General features: G+C 38.3%; 1 protein-coding gene across 1 annotated transcript in view; it reads right to left on the bottom strand.

Moving 5' to 3' along the window:
* Positions 1 to 16,313, bottom strand: part of LOC124605976 (integrin beta-PS-like) — a 183,033-nt gene continuing 166,720 nt past the window's right edge. Inside the window, exons 11-14 of the mRNA XM_047137941.1 lie at positions 9,362 to 9,482; positions 9,133 to 9,276; positions 3,474 to 3,613; positions 1 to 178 (exon numbers count right to left, since the gene is read on the bottom strand). Of these exons, the coding sequence (XP_046993897.1) occupies positions 104 to 178; positions 3,474 to 3,613; positions 9,133 to 9,276; positions 9,362 to 9,482 (480 nt within the window). The 3' untranslated portion in view covers positions 1 to 103. The remainder of the gene's footprint in view (positions 179 to 3,473; positions 3,614 to 9,132; positions 9,277 to 9,361; positions 9,483 to 16,313) is intronic.

Below are 16,313 nucleotides of genomic sequence, written 5' to 3'. Positions count from 1 at the left end.
GTTTATTCAATAGATTTTATTTAAAAGAGGTTTCAAAGCATTTTAAATTCACAATATTTTTTCCAGGTTCTTGATCAGTCAACTTGAAAGTCCGTAGAGTAAGTTAACTGTCAGCCTGCTTATGGTACAGTGGGTTCCTGTAGGTTGATGTTGCTGGTTTGTAGAGAGGACTCTCCATCTGCAAACAAAAGGTCTTACAGAACAGGGACACCAAACAAGCTATAATTCAGTTAATACTGTCACAATGAAAATTTTCAGCTACTCACATTCTTCACTAATTCTATAGAATAACAGTTAAAAAATAAAAGATATGTAGTAACAATACTGAATACATTGTACTTATTTTCAGTTTGTAACAGAGGTCACATACTCAGTTGCTGGAAACAATTCTTATTATGTTCTGTCTGGAGGAAATCTTTGAATTCAGAAAGCTTCCTGGTGAAACTCTGAAAACATAACTAAGACTTTTTATAGAAAAACTTTAGAAGGAAAAGAGAGAGAGGGAGGAGGAAGAGCAAGAAGAAGAAATGTTGTCAAAGTTATCATTACATTTGACACTACCTGTCCCATGACAAATTATTTATCCTGGTCTTTCAAGCAACCTCAGTTATGGTGAGACACTAGACAAGATTCTCTCTGGTGATGTACTTCTTGACGTGTTCCACATCCCTAAAGTTCCTTCTCTGTGACAAGACATACTATGTGTAATCAGAGAATGAAACAAAGTAATGTTGACTCTGAACAGCCAAGAAATTTGACACAGATTGGGAATTGCTTATTGATAAAATTGTTAACTAATGCAGTTCCGTTGATTTATTGATAAATGATGTAAAGGCTCAGTGCTACAGGTGCAAAGGTTTGGCATTTAATCCCTACTTGGTTCTCTATCTTTTCCTGTTTCTTGACTTGGAATCACTGCTGCCAAGGTACACTTTGTTTCAGATTCAGTGTTAAGTCTTACGTCCTCTCCAGTAACTTGATGATTAAGTTGGTTCACAGGACAGAGGAAGGTAGCCAATATTATAATTGTTAGTAAAGCATTGCTCTATTCACACCAGCCATCAAGGTTATTAATGGCTTTACTTATTGTTAAAGAGTTAGTTAACATTCCAGAATATTTGATTACCACAATACTGGAAGGAGCTGCAAAAGTAAGAATGTAAGCTGAAATAAAATAATTCCACTGATACACCATGATGGCAGATACAGATATAAACAGAAATGCCTTGGAACTTCTGCTCATATCTGTATCTGCCATCATAGTGTATCATGTTCTAAGACAGATTTGTTCTTTACAACAAGGTAACTCTTGCCTTCTACTGTAACTGTAAAAAAGTACAACGAAGAACAAAAATCAAACAAAAATAAATGCTCAGATATAGCTAGCATAGAACTTTGACAAAAGTAATAAATGGAAAAGGCCAATGAAACATCAGACAGAAGCAATCAATTGTTGGATTAAAGAAGAAAATATAATAAGAAGTGAATCTTCTCTATGAAAGGAAATACTGTTCCAGAGAAAATCTCATTCATTCAAATGCTGAAGAAAGGTAGCTAGGACACAACAGATTATAAAAGGATGCCAAAGACAAGCAGTTACAGAGATAAGAACTGAGTATCAGAAAACTGATCCTTTGTCAGCTGGCATTATGTGTGTTTGATTGGGTGGGGGGAGTCAATATACTGTGTTGGTGCATAAGTTTATAGTGTCTTTCCATAATTTTAATGAACAGAACAAGTATACATAACAGAGACTTTTGTCATCAATAGTATATTCTCCTTCATACAAGATTCTGCCAATGGTGGGATAAATTTTTGATTCGGTGACTGTAGAAAGCACGGGGTCTTGAAGCAAAGAGCATGTCATGCCAACTTTGGAGTGAATTTTTTTTCAGAAAGGAAGTTCCTTGAAGACTGTTTGATAGAGAGTGGAAAAGATGAAAATCAGAGGCTGCAGGCCCAGGTGAATAAAGTGGGTGCGGAGTGACTTCCCAATCCAATTCCTGTACAATATTTTTTGTGGGGGTGGGCACTACCATGGAGTAGCGTAGCTTCACACAGTCTTCTTTGTCATTGTTCTTGGACAGTGTCTGCAAGATATCTCAGATGTTGACAATAAATGTCAGTAGTGATGGTTACACCTTGGGGAAGCAGTTCATAGTACACCATGCACAACATTATCTTTTGTGGATGCACACAGGTCTTTGTAAGGGGGGGTTTCTGCTTTGTTTTGCCTCAGCCATTTCTTTATATTCCTTATGTTAGCATAAATACATCATATTTCATCACCAGCAATGGTACAGAACAGGAATGGTCAGTGTTGTCCATGAGCCAATTGATAACGAGCAAGCAGAGATGCACATGTGATTTTGGCTTCAAGCATGCGGTACCTAAACATTCAATTTTTAAACCTTCCCCATTGGATGCAAACGTCACATGATTGTGGGATGATCACAGTTTATCACATTTGCCAGTTCTTGAGTACACTGATGTGGGTCATTGTGGCTTAATGCATTTTAACAATCTTCGTCAAAGACTTTAAGTTTTTCCTGAATGTGCTGAATCACTAATGTCTTTTGCTGTGCTCTATCCAGTGGCATTATCCTCATACATGGTGCAAATGTTTCTGGCTGACTCCACTGCTGTCACCCCTATATTGAACTTAAACAAAGGAGTATGTCAGAACTGTTTCGATTTCTCCACTTGACATACCATTTTCTAGCATCCACAGCTCTACTCACTGTCTTCAAATGACAATATGTAAACTCAAATAGTAACAGTGAAATACAAATAGAAAATGATGATCAATAAATAAATCTATACCAACCAGAATACCACCAACATGCAAAACAAAAATGTTACAAACTTAAGCACCAACTTAATAATAAGTGGTTAAGTAAATGCCTTTTCTATATAGAATAGGGTAATATGTTCTTTTCTTTTTATGGAAAGGGCATCAGTATTGGATAAAAATGGGTAAACAATTTAGAGGCCACAGATACCAGGATGCAATATAAAAAGCAAATAAATTAAAAATAAAAGTATATAAAACAAATTTCCAAGAAAATATGAATGTATGAATACATCTCTCTGAAGTAAAATGAAATATAAAGGTTATTTACTGACAAAAAAAGAAGTACAGTTTCAGGCTTGCAGACTGAACATTTGTTTTTCCACAATAGTTTGTCATTATTCTAGAATTATAAATGAAAGATGTTAATGCAAGAGGAAATTTAAGAGAAGAAAAACCAGCTGGAGAAAGTTAAGTCCCTTCTGTTTATCCTCCTCTATTTCTAGCTGTTGAAGAAAGAGATGATGTTTCTGAAAACTTGAAATTCAGCCACCTTCCATATATGTCAATGGAATTATAGTACCATTGGTAAGTAGTCTTATTTTACTTTTCCACAAATGCTTAGGGATACATATTTCTAATACATTAGAAAATTGAAATATAAAACTCATAAATAGCTTACTGCATTCATTCTGGCTCTTTTTGCTTCTTCTTCGAATTTTGCATACTGCACTTGATCATAATAGTTGGTCAGCAACTTCCATATAATGAGACATATGATTCCCAGCAGGAGAGCTGCTCCAAGAAAAATTCCAGATATGACTGCAAAATTAAAAATAATACTGTCACAGTCTTAATGAAATAACCATTTCAAATTGTATGCTTACATGTGGCACGTAGGTAAATGTTAAAAAATCTATTAACTGATACAATATCAAATGTATAATACACTATTTAAAAACAGCTCTAATTTCTTTTTTTTTAGCTGTAAATATAACATACATTCTTACATTACATTCCTGTGCTATAATAAAGTACAGTATTATGGAATTTTTAGATATAAAGTGCAACAATCTAAATCAGAAAAGTGTTCATTACCCACAACCCAGTGAGAAACTTTCCTTGGTGAATTGTGAGAGCGGCATCTCAACTGTAACTATTATTTTTGGTGACTGTGATGGTTGTGGTAGTGGAATTTTCAATGGTAACAGCGGGTAGAAGAGAAAGGGTGGAAACATGGCCTACTCCCCTTGTATAACATCAGCTGGGGTAATGAGCTTAGCGTCCCAGCTGATGGATCGATCACCTTCTGCTGTGTAACTTGTCCGCATTCTATGAGGCACTGGGGAGGGAAGCAGGCTTCACATCAAAATGATTCATTCAACAAGGCCATGATTCTTTTTCTCTTCCAACTTTATCCAGCTGTGATAACTTGTCTTTAACAACAGTTATATTGGTGGTATAAACTCCATTGTTTCTTCATCACCTCATTTTCCAATCACATTCCCAATGAGTGGAAGTCCAACAGCTGTTAAAGTTTAATAAGATAATGGAAAATCCTGGGTGGAATATAAACAATGGGATGAATGTAGACCGTGACTCATCATTTAAAGGAGGTGTCAAGTAGTGGATAGACACATCTACATGGATGCAGTTGTATGTCAATGATGGACAGCAAAAAGTACTAGTGAGAAATTGTATAACATGAATAAAACTAAACTAAGAATGCGGACAATTGAAATGTGGAGTCCAGAAAGTTTTGTAGTGAAGCCCTTTTGTTCCTAGCCAACATAAATGAATTTCTCAATGACTATATTACTGTTCATGTTCAGTGGTGACATTAACATACTAACCTTTTGTTCCTAGCCAACATAAATGAACTTCACAATGACTAAATTACTGTTCATGTTCAGTGATGACATTAGCATACTAATCAGGGGCTTAAATTCAACCATAGCAGACAGACCATACAGTAACTGTACAGACCTGCAAATGATTCACAGCCAATGGTTTAAGCCTTTCTTTTACAAAGTGTCACATTAAATAGTTCCAAACAAATAAAAGTAGCCTGCTATTTCAAAAATAAACCACCATTTGCAGAATTCTTTAGGGGACCAGCAGGATAGATAGAGCCAACACACCTGAAAATTTTATGTAAATTGAAGGTGGAAGGGGGAGAAGGGAAAGGACAGGGAAGGAATTATTGATGTCAGCTGCATCAGAACTTTATGCAGCATCAGTTGTGATGTGTGAAATGTGCACCAGACTGGGGCTTGAACCCAGGATTTGTCGCTTACTAGGCCGTTCCATTAACCACTGCACTATATGGACACAGTATTTATCGCAACTGTGCAGACTATCTCACCACGCCTTTCAGCTGACATACACACCCACTGAGGTGGCACTCGGTGGGTGCGTAGGTCAGCTGAAAGGCGTGGTGAGATAGTCTGCACAGTTGCGATAAATACTGTGTCCATATAGTGCAGTGGTTAATGGAACGGCCTAGTAAGCAACAAATCCTGGGTCCCCGACCATGCCCTCCATGTTCGCTGCTTTGAGACTCCCTCTCGACATTGAATGTAATTGTGCATCCGCACTGAAGGTGGTGGATTCATGGCCTATCGAGGTGAATCAGTTATGTGAATGCATGGTGTATGTTCTTGTGGAACACATTATATAAGTTGAAGATGGAGGGGGAAGAAAGGAAAGGGAAGGAATAATTGGTGTCAGCTGCATCGGGACTTCATGTGGAATTAGTGGCAATGAGTGACGATATGTGCCGGCCCAGGACTTGAACCTTGATCTCCTGCCTACTAGGCAATTGTGTTATCCGCTGTGCCATCCTGACACTGTTTATTGCAATTGCACAGACTATTTCAGCACCCCTCTCAGCTGACTCACACTTCCACCGAGTACCACCTAGCCACCGTCTCTGTCCTTGTCCTCCATGCTCACTAGTTTGAGATTCTCACAGGAGATTGAATGTGATTGAGCATCTGCACTGAAGGTGGTCAATTCATGATCAGTTGAGGCAAATCAGTTATGTAAATGTATGGTGCATGTTCTCTCAGTCGTGTCCAAAAGAACAGACACTATGCGTTCATTTAACATCTAAAAATAATGAAGAACCTCACCTGGATACATTTTACACTCTTAAGTATGTCTCAGTATGTTGTACTGAAGACTGGGGTGTTTCGTTATTTTGCATATTTTGACATCCTGTTGACTTACAGAAATATCTTATGGGGTGTTGCAGCTAAAGTAATGGGAATATTCATTCAACAAAATTCAGCAGTAAAAATGTTGTGTACATCTTGCAGAGCTCTCTTTAACAACCTCAGAATTACAACACTTACCTCCCAGAAGATGCTTCTTACTGTAAATAACAGTTAATAATAGAAATAAAAGAAAAATCATTTGAACTGTTGTTTACGTAACCACATAGAATACAGAGAAACAATTTTCACATAGACTTTGCTGCCATGCCCAGAGTTTGGATGGGTTTCCATGTTCTTGTATTAAGGACCTCAACAAGCTCTATATGGCAAACTAGGAAATTGGTGATCTCTGTAAATTCAAAACAAAATTAACAGTTTTCATTATCAGCCACTCATTCTACAAGTTATATGATTATCTATGAGATTGTGCTGAAAAGTAACACCTCTAAATTGTTTCATTCTGTTCTCAGTGTTGGTTGATTTATTACGTATCATAAATATTACTCATCTGATTTCCAATTTCCCTGATGCAACTTGCAACCTTTTGGTGCTAGAGGTCTCCCAATTGTGGCATGTAACATGGTGGTGTGTATCACTGTCACTTTTCCTTGATACAACTAATCAGTTTCTAAAAATATACTGACACAGATGTCTCACCATCACCCCTTCTGCACTGGAACATATCCTCACCACAACAGGATAATGGGACATCTGAGAACATTTTCAAAAGCCTGGACATTCTAGAACATTCTCAAACATTGTGGAAGATTCTATAATGTAACTGAACATTTTCAAACCTTCTGGAATATTCCATAACATTCTGGCCAGTCTTGACCAGTTCAGCACTCAGCTCCCAACAGTTTCACTGAATCCCATTAGAAGTCCATTGCTGCAATGCTCTCTTTTGACACCCATATTTTTGAACCAAACCATTGCAATTCCAAATCAAAACCTCCTTTATGCGTATGGTATGGTGGGCTACCACACCATACCATATAATTCCCAAAGCAAATTACATTACCAAAAACACATACACAAAATTAAAACATTATAAAACAGTCACAAAGCCAGAAATAACATACGCAGCTGAAACCATCTTCAAAATAGCTAATATAGCAGAAATTGAAAGAATAGTGAAGATAAAAAGAAGATTAATTAGGACATACCTAAGTAAACAATATCAAGTAAATAGCCATAGGAGACTAGCTTCAAATGAGACAGTGTGCAAAAAAATAGAACCAGTAATAAACACTGTCAGGAAGACACACATGTCATTCTTTGGACGTTTGATCAGAACACCGGAAAATGGAGTTAGTAAGAGAATAATAGAACAACTGTGGAGTAGTAACAGCAAAATTAAATGGATTACAGGAAGATACAAGAGAACTCCAAATTACAAAAAATGACCTAAAAATTGACCTAACAATAATACAGATGAAGATCAATGAAAGGTTTATATGAAATATTTTAGTGCAGTGTCTGTATTTGGCAGTGTCAGTAAAGTTTGACGCATTGTTTCTTCGGAAATGCATGTGTATCCAAAGGAACAGACATTGTTGAGGATTGATAGCCATATTCAATCATTAGATGTATTCACGGTACCACAACAGCTATACAATTTACTGAAAACAAATGAAAATTTGTGCTGGACTGGCACTCAAACCCAGGCTTCCTGATTTACATGAGCGATCACCTGCTTCAGCTACCTGAGCATGACCGAGTGAGGTGGTGCAGTGGCTACCACACTGGACTTGCATTTGGGAGAATGATGGTTCAATCCCACGTCTGGGCATCCTGATTTAGGTTTTCCGTGATTTCCCTAAATTGCTCAAAGCAAATGCTGGGATGGTTCCTTTGAACAGGCATGGCCGACTTCCTTCCCTATCTTTCCCTAATCTTATGAGACCGATGACCTCGCTGTCTGGTCTCCTCCCCGAAACAACCCAACCCTATCTGGGCGTGCTTCACAAACAGGCCCAAATTTCCATATATCTCAGTGTCTGCTTCCCATAATGTTCACACAATTATGTGATTCCTGCACAGAGAGTTACTTATTTCATTTTCTCATCAGGTTGTCTTGGCTTTGCAATGCATGCATGCATGTCTGAAAGAAAAATTGCATCGAACTTTACAGACATTGTCAAATACAGACACTGTGCTAGTGTATTGGCATACTCAACAAGACCATCAACCTGGGTTAACAAGAAATGTGATTCATTTGACCAAATGACACATTTCCATTGATCCACAGCCCAATCTCAAAGACCTCATAGTCACTGCAATTGTCATTGATGATGGCACTGGGTCAATTTGGAAACACATAGCTATGGTACTAGTCACAAGGAAAGCTTCAAATTTCCTTTACATCACTTAAAGCTTTATGCTCAGACACCACTGTACATGGGGCTAAAAGTATATAACAAATCAAAAGGTAGAAACATATTAACAGTGGACCTTGGTTTGCCGAAAAGTTTACTCCAAATTATTTTAATAGAGAAGTGTTACTACACCATTGAAGAATTCATGGAAGACAGTCTGACACTGAACAATAAAAATCTATAGCTAATATTGCAGTGTCGTCTGTGTACAACAAAGGAACTTGGTAAACTGTTAATTTATAGTAAATATTGTAGTGTTGTATTTATTGGCATTATTATTTAAATAGTGTAAAAAGAATTTCTGTAAATCATTATACATTATATTTTTGCTAAACTTGCTGTGTCTCCTGTACAACACATCATATGATCTGTACAATGTATGTAATGAGATTAATAAATCACATTTTACATTTACATATCTGCTGTGCAGCACCATTTTCAACAATGTGCACTGGATATTGTGCTCCAAAACATTTCTGCCCACAGTATCACTGAACTCTGTTGTCACATCTATCACAGGTCACTGCTTATCCTGTTTTACAAAGTGGGCAATCCTCAGACTTTCATGTCCTGTGAGGAGATGTGGATGCCTAACAGCAGTGTATACAATTTTGTAGATATATAAGCTGCACACACTGACATACTTCATGTTGAAATAAAAATCTACATAGCTACTATTCCACATGATAACAGTCAGATAATTGAAATAATGAGCAATTTTAAAGTTGTGGAGATCAGTACATACAAGCTATGTTGGCCCTCTGAGGACAGATTTCATTCCTTGATGCTCGTACCACTACTTCTCCATTCATTTCATTTGTGTAGTACACAAATGAACGTTTGCATTCACCTTCTATGAAGCACTGGACCTCATTCTTTTCTTCATTGACTGAAATACACACAAACAGTAGATTGTGAGTGACAATAGATATTTTAAGTCTGTATTTTACTTTAAAATATGGAAATTGTGATACCTTCAACACTCTCTGTCAGTGTGAAAGTGAAGTTGCAGTTTACACACTGATCCTTGACTGCTTCATTGTCAACCATGCATTTAACACAATCCCTTAGAGTATCACATTTGGAACCACTAACCTGAAATATATGTTTGATGATAATAACCTATTTTTAGAGCAGTATACAAGTATTCTGATACATGTGCAGATCTACTGCATGAATGCTAATTTTCATATTACAAGGATAAAAAAAGTTACAATAACGTTTCTAATGTATAAGTTAACATAATACATCCTGGATTTGACCAAAAGCTAGTGCAGCTCCTGTTTTAGTCTTAATACCTACCATTATTTAAATATCAACAATTAATCGTCTCTTGAGACTATAACTGGAATGACGAACTAAAGACGGCTGATGAATCTTATTTTCTTACAGCTCCTACCAACACTGCAAAGCTACATTTGTGTAATTCTAAACATCCTTTTGATATACACTGAGTGACAAAATCAATGGGATAGCAATACGCACATCTACAGATGGTGGTAGTATCATGTACACAAGGTATAAAAGAGCTGTGCATTGACGGAGCTGTCATTTGGACTCAGGTGGTTCCTGTGAGAAACTTTCTGATACGAGTATGGCTGCACAGTGGGAATTAACAGACTCTGAATGTGGATTAGTAGTTGGAGCTAGACGCATGGGACATTCCATTTCAGAAATCATTAGGGAATTCAATATTCTGAGATCCACACTGTCAAGAGTGTGCCAGGAATACCTAATTTTGGACATTATCTCTCAACTTGGACAATGCAGTGGCGATGAACTTCACTTAACATTTGCAGTCTAGTCACCCAGATCCCATCAAACATTTATGGTACATAATCGAGATGTCAGTTCGTGCACAAAATTCTGCACTGGAACATTGCCGCAATTATGGACAACTATAGAGGCAGCATGGCTCAATATTTCTGCAGGGAACTTCCAAAAACTTGCTGAGTCCATCTGTCGAGCTGCTTTATTAATCTGGGCAAAAGGAGGTTCGACATGATATTAGTAGGTGTCCCATGACTTTTGTCATCTCAGTGTAGACCTGTAATAAGGACAATAACCTCAGATTTTTCTTTCAGCAACTCAACACCCATCGTGAAATCTGATTCATCTGGTCCACCTCATTTCAACCAGTTGCCTTCCTTTGTTGACCATGACCATACAGGAAGTTCAATATAAATGTCTGTGATTATCAAAGCTACCTGTCACCAATGATACTTCCATTTGCACAAACACCACTCTTTACATATCAAAAGTCCCTTGCCTGCAACCTTGGTACATATGGATGTCACACCTCTTGTGGATTCAATCACTTATTTACACATCATCTCCCATAAATCTGTCATAAAAGAGAGATGGCAGGGAGGTAGAATGAGTCAAGTTATATCATAAATGGCAGAATCAGTCACTACAGGTTACATTGTGAAATATATTAACAGCCATTTATTAGTAGTGCTCATCTACTAACATGGAATTTAATTCTAGTTTCATTTACAAATTTATGTTAGAAGCAAATCAATTATTCTTAAAAAAAAATCTACTGTTTCACTTCTTACACTACTCAGTTGCTCCTTTCATGTATTACTTCATATTTATTATGAGATGCCACTGTTAGCTATCTGTATACTGGTTAATTCGAAAGTAAAATTCTATGTACCGACTTGACAGAAAATCCTAGGAAGTTCTGGTCTTACGTTAAATCAGTAAGTGGCTCGAAACAGCATATCCAGACACTACGGGATGATGATGGCATTGAAACAGAGGATGACACGCGTAAAGCTGAAATACTAAACACCTTTTTCCAAAGCTGTTTCACAGAGGAAGACCGCACTGCAGTTCCTTCTCTAAATCCTCGCACAAACGAAAAAATGGCTGACATCGAAATAAGTGTCCAAGGAATAGAAAAGCAACTGGAATCACTCAATAGAGGAAAGTCCACTGGACCTGACGGGATACCAATTCGATTCTACACAGAGTACGCGAAAGAACTCGCCCCCCTTCTAACAGCCGTGTACCGCAAGTCTCTAGAGGAACGGAGGGTTCCAAATGATTGGAAAAGAGCACAGATAGTCCCAGTCTTCAAGAAGGGTCATCGAGCAGATGCGCAAAACTATAGACCTATATCTCTGACGTCGATCTCTTGTAGAATTTTAGAACATGTTTTTTGCTCGCGTATCATGTCATTTCTGGAAACCCAGAATCTACTATGTAGGAATCAACATGGATTCCGGAAACAGCGATCGTGTGAGACCCAACTCGCTTTATTTGTTCATGAGACCCAGAAAATATTAGATACAGGCTCCCAGGTAGATGCTATTTTTCTTGACTTCCGGAAGGCGTTCGATACAGTTCCGCACTGTCGCCTGATAAACAAAGTAAGAGCCTACGGAATATCAGACCAGCTGTGTGGCTGGATTGAAGAGTTTTTAGCAAACAGAACACAGCATGTTGTTATCAATGGAGAGACGTCTACAGACGTTAAAGTAACCTCTGGCGTGCCACAGGGGAGTGTTATGGGACCATTGCTTTTCACAATATATATAAATGACCTAGTAGATAGTGTCGGAAGTTCCATGCGGCTTTTCGCGGATGATGCTGTAGTATACAGAGAAGTTGCAGCATTAGAAAATTGTAGTGAAATGCAGGAAGATCTGCAGTGGATAGGCACTTGGTGCAGGGAGTGGCAACTGACCCTTAACATAGACAAATGTAATGTATTGCGAATACATAGAAAGAAGGATCCTTTATTGTATGATTATATGATAGCGGAACAAACACTGGTAGCAGTTACTTCTGTAAAATATCTGGGAGTATGCGTGCGGAACGATTTGAAGTGGAATGATCATATAAAATTAATTGTTGGTAAGGTGGGTACCAGGTTGAGATTCATTGGGAGAGTGCTTAGAAAATGTAGTCCATCAACAAAGGAGGTGGCTTACAAAACACTCGTTCGACCTATACTTGAGTATTGCTCATCAGTGTGGGATCCGTACCAGATCGGTCTGACGGAGGAGATAGAGAAGATCCAAAGAAGAGCGGCGCGTTTCATCACAGGGTTATTTGGTAACCGTGATAGCGTTACGGAGATGTTTAATAAACTCAAGTGGCAGACTCTGCAAGAGAGGCGCTCTGCATCGCGGTGTAGCTTGCTCGCCAGGTTTCGAGAGGGTGCGTTTCTGGATGAGGTATCGAATATATTGCTTCCCCCTACTTATACCTCCTGAGGAGATCACGAATGTAAAATTAGAGAGATTAGAGCGCGCACGGAGGCTTTCAGACAGTCGTTCTTCCCGTGAACCATACGCGACTGGAACAGGAAAGGGAGGTAATGACAGTGGCACGTAAAGTGCCCTCCGCCACACACCGTTGGGTGGCTTGCGGAGTATCAATGTAGATGTAGATGTAGAAGTTAAAATATGTTTCATATGAGCATTTATCTTAACAGAATTTACATCCCCTGAGATCAATATTCTAGTAAATTCTAGTAAGTCATAGAAGGAATGGCAAATAAGGTGCTCTTTTACCTTGCTTTTGAAATGTCTGGGGGTTTCCTGTTTCCACCAAATGTCTGCTGGCAGAAATTTTTCTACTAATTCTGAATTTCACACCTCATCCAAAATTTAGTATTATTACTGATGACTAGTACTATCATGGAGTTAATGTACTGGTATACAAGCAAAAATTTAAGAGTCCCTGAAGGGGCTTCTGTGTGATGTTCATAACTGTCTTACTGCACACTTCTGATTACACCAAATGACAGCATTGCTTAAAAAAATACACCATATGCTAACAATTTTGTCTACAGGCCAAACAACTAAGAGTGATTTCTAAGTGCTTGTTAGTTGCCTCATCCGTGTGTAGGTGCCATCTCAATTTGTTATAAATTTTTTAACATTTTCCTGCGTGTGCCTGTTATGGATGTGTTTGGCCCCTTTATCGCTATATTAGTATCATCCAGTTTTCCACATCTATCTAGGTGAATGCTGGGCTGGCAACAATGTCCCATGATTGTAAACATTTAGAAAACGTTCTCACATTTCACATGGGATAACACTAGACGCAGACAGATAGCATACACAAATTCCATCCTGTGGGTTAAGAAGTGGCAACAAGAAGGGCATCTGGCCACCTTGTACCACAACATTGCTGAATTCAGAATAACATGCCAAACCTGTGAAGGAAAATGAGAAAGACCCCTGTATAGTACCATCAGCAAAAATCACAGTTTTTGATGAGTTCTCCAGAGTCTTTTGTACATCATTTTTGTACACTGCTTCCCATTAAAATTGCAATACCTTTAAAGACAACATACAATAATGTCAAAGTTGCATGAAATATACTAAATGGTTGGATAAATAAATGATTAGTGTTTCAGCACAACTGCACAAAATAATCAGAAAAAAGATAATCTACCTACTATCTGTAGCATGTTTCTCGTTTGTAAACTGCATTTGCATGTTTGTTGTTTGTGACAAGATAGTAGTAGGCCTCATATAACAATAAGAACATTTAGCAGCATGAGTCAGACTTCAACAGTGGCAGAGACTGCAGTTTATTGTTCTGCTATATTGCTGCTCCCATTGGACAGCACCTCGCAAACTGTCATATAGACATGGAATCAATGGGTTCTTCCCATTGGACAGCATCTCGCAAACTGTCATGTAGATATGGAATCAATGGGTTCAAGAAGCCATACTCAACACTAAGCTGGATCCCAGCAACCCACATGAATGGTGCCTGAGAGGACTGTTGATGTAGTCATGCTGAGTTTTACAGCCACATCCTGTATCTTCAATCAGGAGATGTCTGGAGCCCCAGGGACTGTGACCATTATGAACTTGTTGCAGGTTCCTTTGACATGGCAGCAGAAAGAGGTATGACAGAAGAGGAGTGCCCAACAGTACTGTGGGGTGCAGAAGTGGTACCACATAATCTTTCCAGATGAGTCATGGTTGTGCATACAGCATGAGGTTACCTTGTGTGGAGGTCTCTATGAGACTGAACATTGCTGGACTGCATTTGTTCTCATCATATGGGCCCAGCACCTAGCATGATGGTATAGTGTGCCACACAATAGGATCATCTCTGATTTGCATATGGTAATTGCACAGCTGGTTTTACATTTCTGACGAGTTAAGGCCAGTGGCTATTTTCAGAGTCTCCTTAATATTATCTTTCAACAAGATAATGCAAGAGTTGTGCTGTGCTGACTTAACTTGATACAGAGGATGACCATTTCCCTATCCAGCATATGCTCCAGATATATCATCAGTTGAAAATAACCTGGTAATGCAATGGTGTAAAAGTGGCACATCACCTGCAACCAGCCACTATGACTGATGAACTCTGCCATAAACTTGAAGCACCATGGAATTATATACCAGTATGTCATCCAAACACAGTCTGACTAGCTGCCTAATTGGGGTAAAGCCACTGTTGCTACCAGTGCACCTAATTTAATTAAAGTTTTATTCCTTTGGTATCACTTGCTAATGTGATCTTCTGTTTTCTATTGTGAAGGTATGATTTTGTCCGTGGAATAGTTATGCTTTGAACACTACAATTTTGTAGTTTTCTTAGTAACATTTTATGATCACCCTGGCCTATAAGTAAAACAACACCACCATAGATTCAAATAGTTATGTTCAGCCTAGTCAAATGCTCATACCCAAGTTTTCCACTCCTTCAAAGCTCTTTCTGGCATCAGATTAAACAGGAGGAGAGAAAGCCTGTCATCTTGTTGGTTTCCTGAATGTACACTGAGTCTGTCAGACATTTCACCATTTACCATCACCTATAGACCTACACACCCACATCAGCTGGATAAGCTTCACTTTACTTTAGCACACACCATTTTTTTCCAAACTGTTTGCTTCTAATATTATAATATACACTTTGAAAGTCATCAAGAAACAATGTGTAACTCTTTCATTTTTCCATCTTTTTCACAGATTTTTGACTTATAGTATGTAGTTGCAGACCTACATCTTCAAAACTCGTTTACTGGAAACTAAGAGTGTTTTTTTCTTTTTTTTTTTCAATATTAGTAAGCTTGACATCTTATAAGCCAGACTGAGAAGTGCAATTACTCTGTAATTAGTGCATCTGATGCTTTCTTGAGGATTGTTCATATGACCAATATTTTCCATCCATTAGGATTTTTTCCCATTCTCCACATACAAATTATCAATCTACATCTACATCTACATCCATACTCTGCAAGCCACCTGGTGGTGTGTGGCGGAGGGTATTTTCAGTACCTCTATCGGTTCTCCCTTTTATTCCAGTCTCGTATTGTTCTTTGAAAGAAACATTGTCGGTATGCCTTTGTGTGGGCTCTAATCTCTCTGATTTTATCCTCATGGTCTCTTTGAGAGATATACGTAGGAGGGAGCAATATACTGTTTGGTTCCTCGGTGAAGGTATGTTCTCAAAACTTCAACAAAAGCCTGTACCGAGTTACTGAGCGTCTCTCCTGCAAAGTCTTCCACTGGAGTTTATCTATCATCTCCATAACGCTTTCGCAATTACCAAATTATCCTGTAACGAAGCGCGCTGCTCTCCATTGGATCTTCTCTACCTCCTCTATCAACCCTATCTCGTATGGATCCCACACTGGTGAGTAGTATTCAAGCAGTGGGCGAACAAGTGTAATGTAACCTACTGCCTTTGTTTTCGGATTGCATTTCTTTAGGATTCTTCCAATGAATCTCAGTCTGGCATCTGCTTTACTGACGATCAATTTTATATGATCATTCCATTTTAAATCACTCCTAATGCCTACTCCCAGATAATTTATGGAATTAACTGCTTCCAGTTGCTGACCTGCTATATTGTAGCTAAATGATAAAGGATCTTTCTTTCTATGTATTCGCAGCACATTACCCTTGTCTACATTGAGATTGAATTGCCATTCCCTGC

Source organism: Schistocerca americana, chromosome 3 (assembly GCF_021461395.2).
Source record: "Schistocerca americana isolate TAMUIC-IGC-003095 chromosome 3, iqSchAmer2.1, whole genome shotgun sequence".
NCBI classification, from domain to species: Eukaryota; Metazoa; Arthropoda; class Insecta; order Orthoptera; family Acrididae; genus Schistocerca; species Schistocerca americana.
The sequence above is the reverse complement of the archived record's forward strand: the minus strand, read 5'-3'. Positions and strand labels throughout refer to the sequence as shown.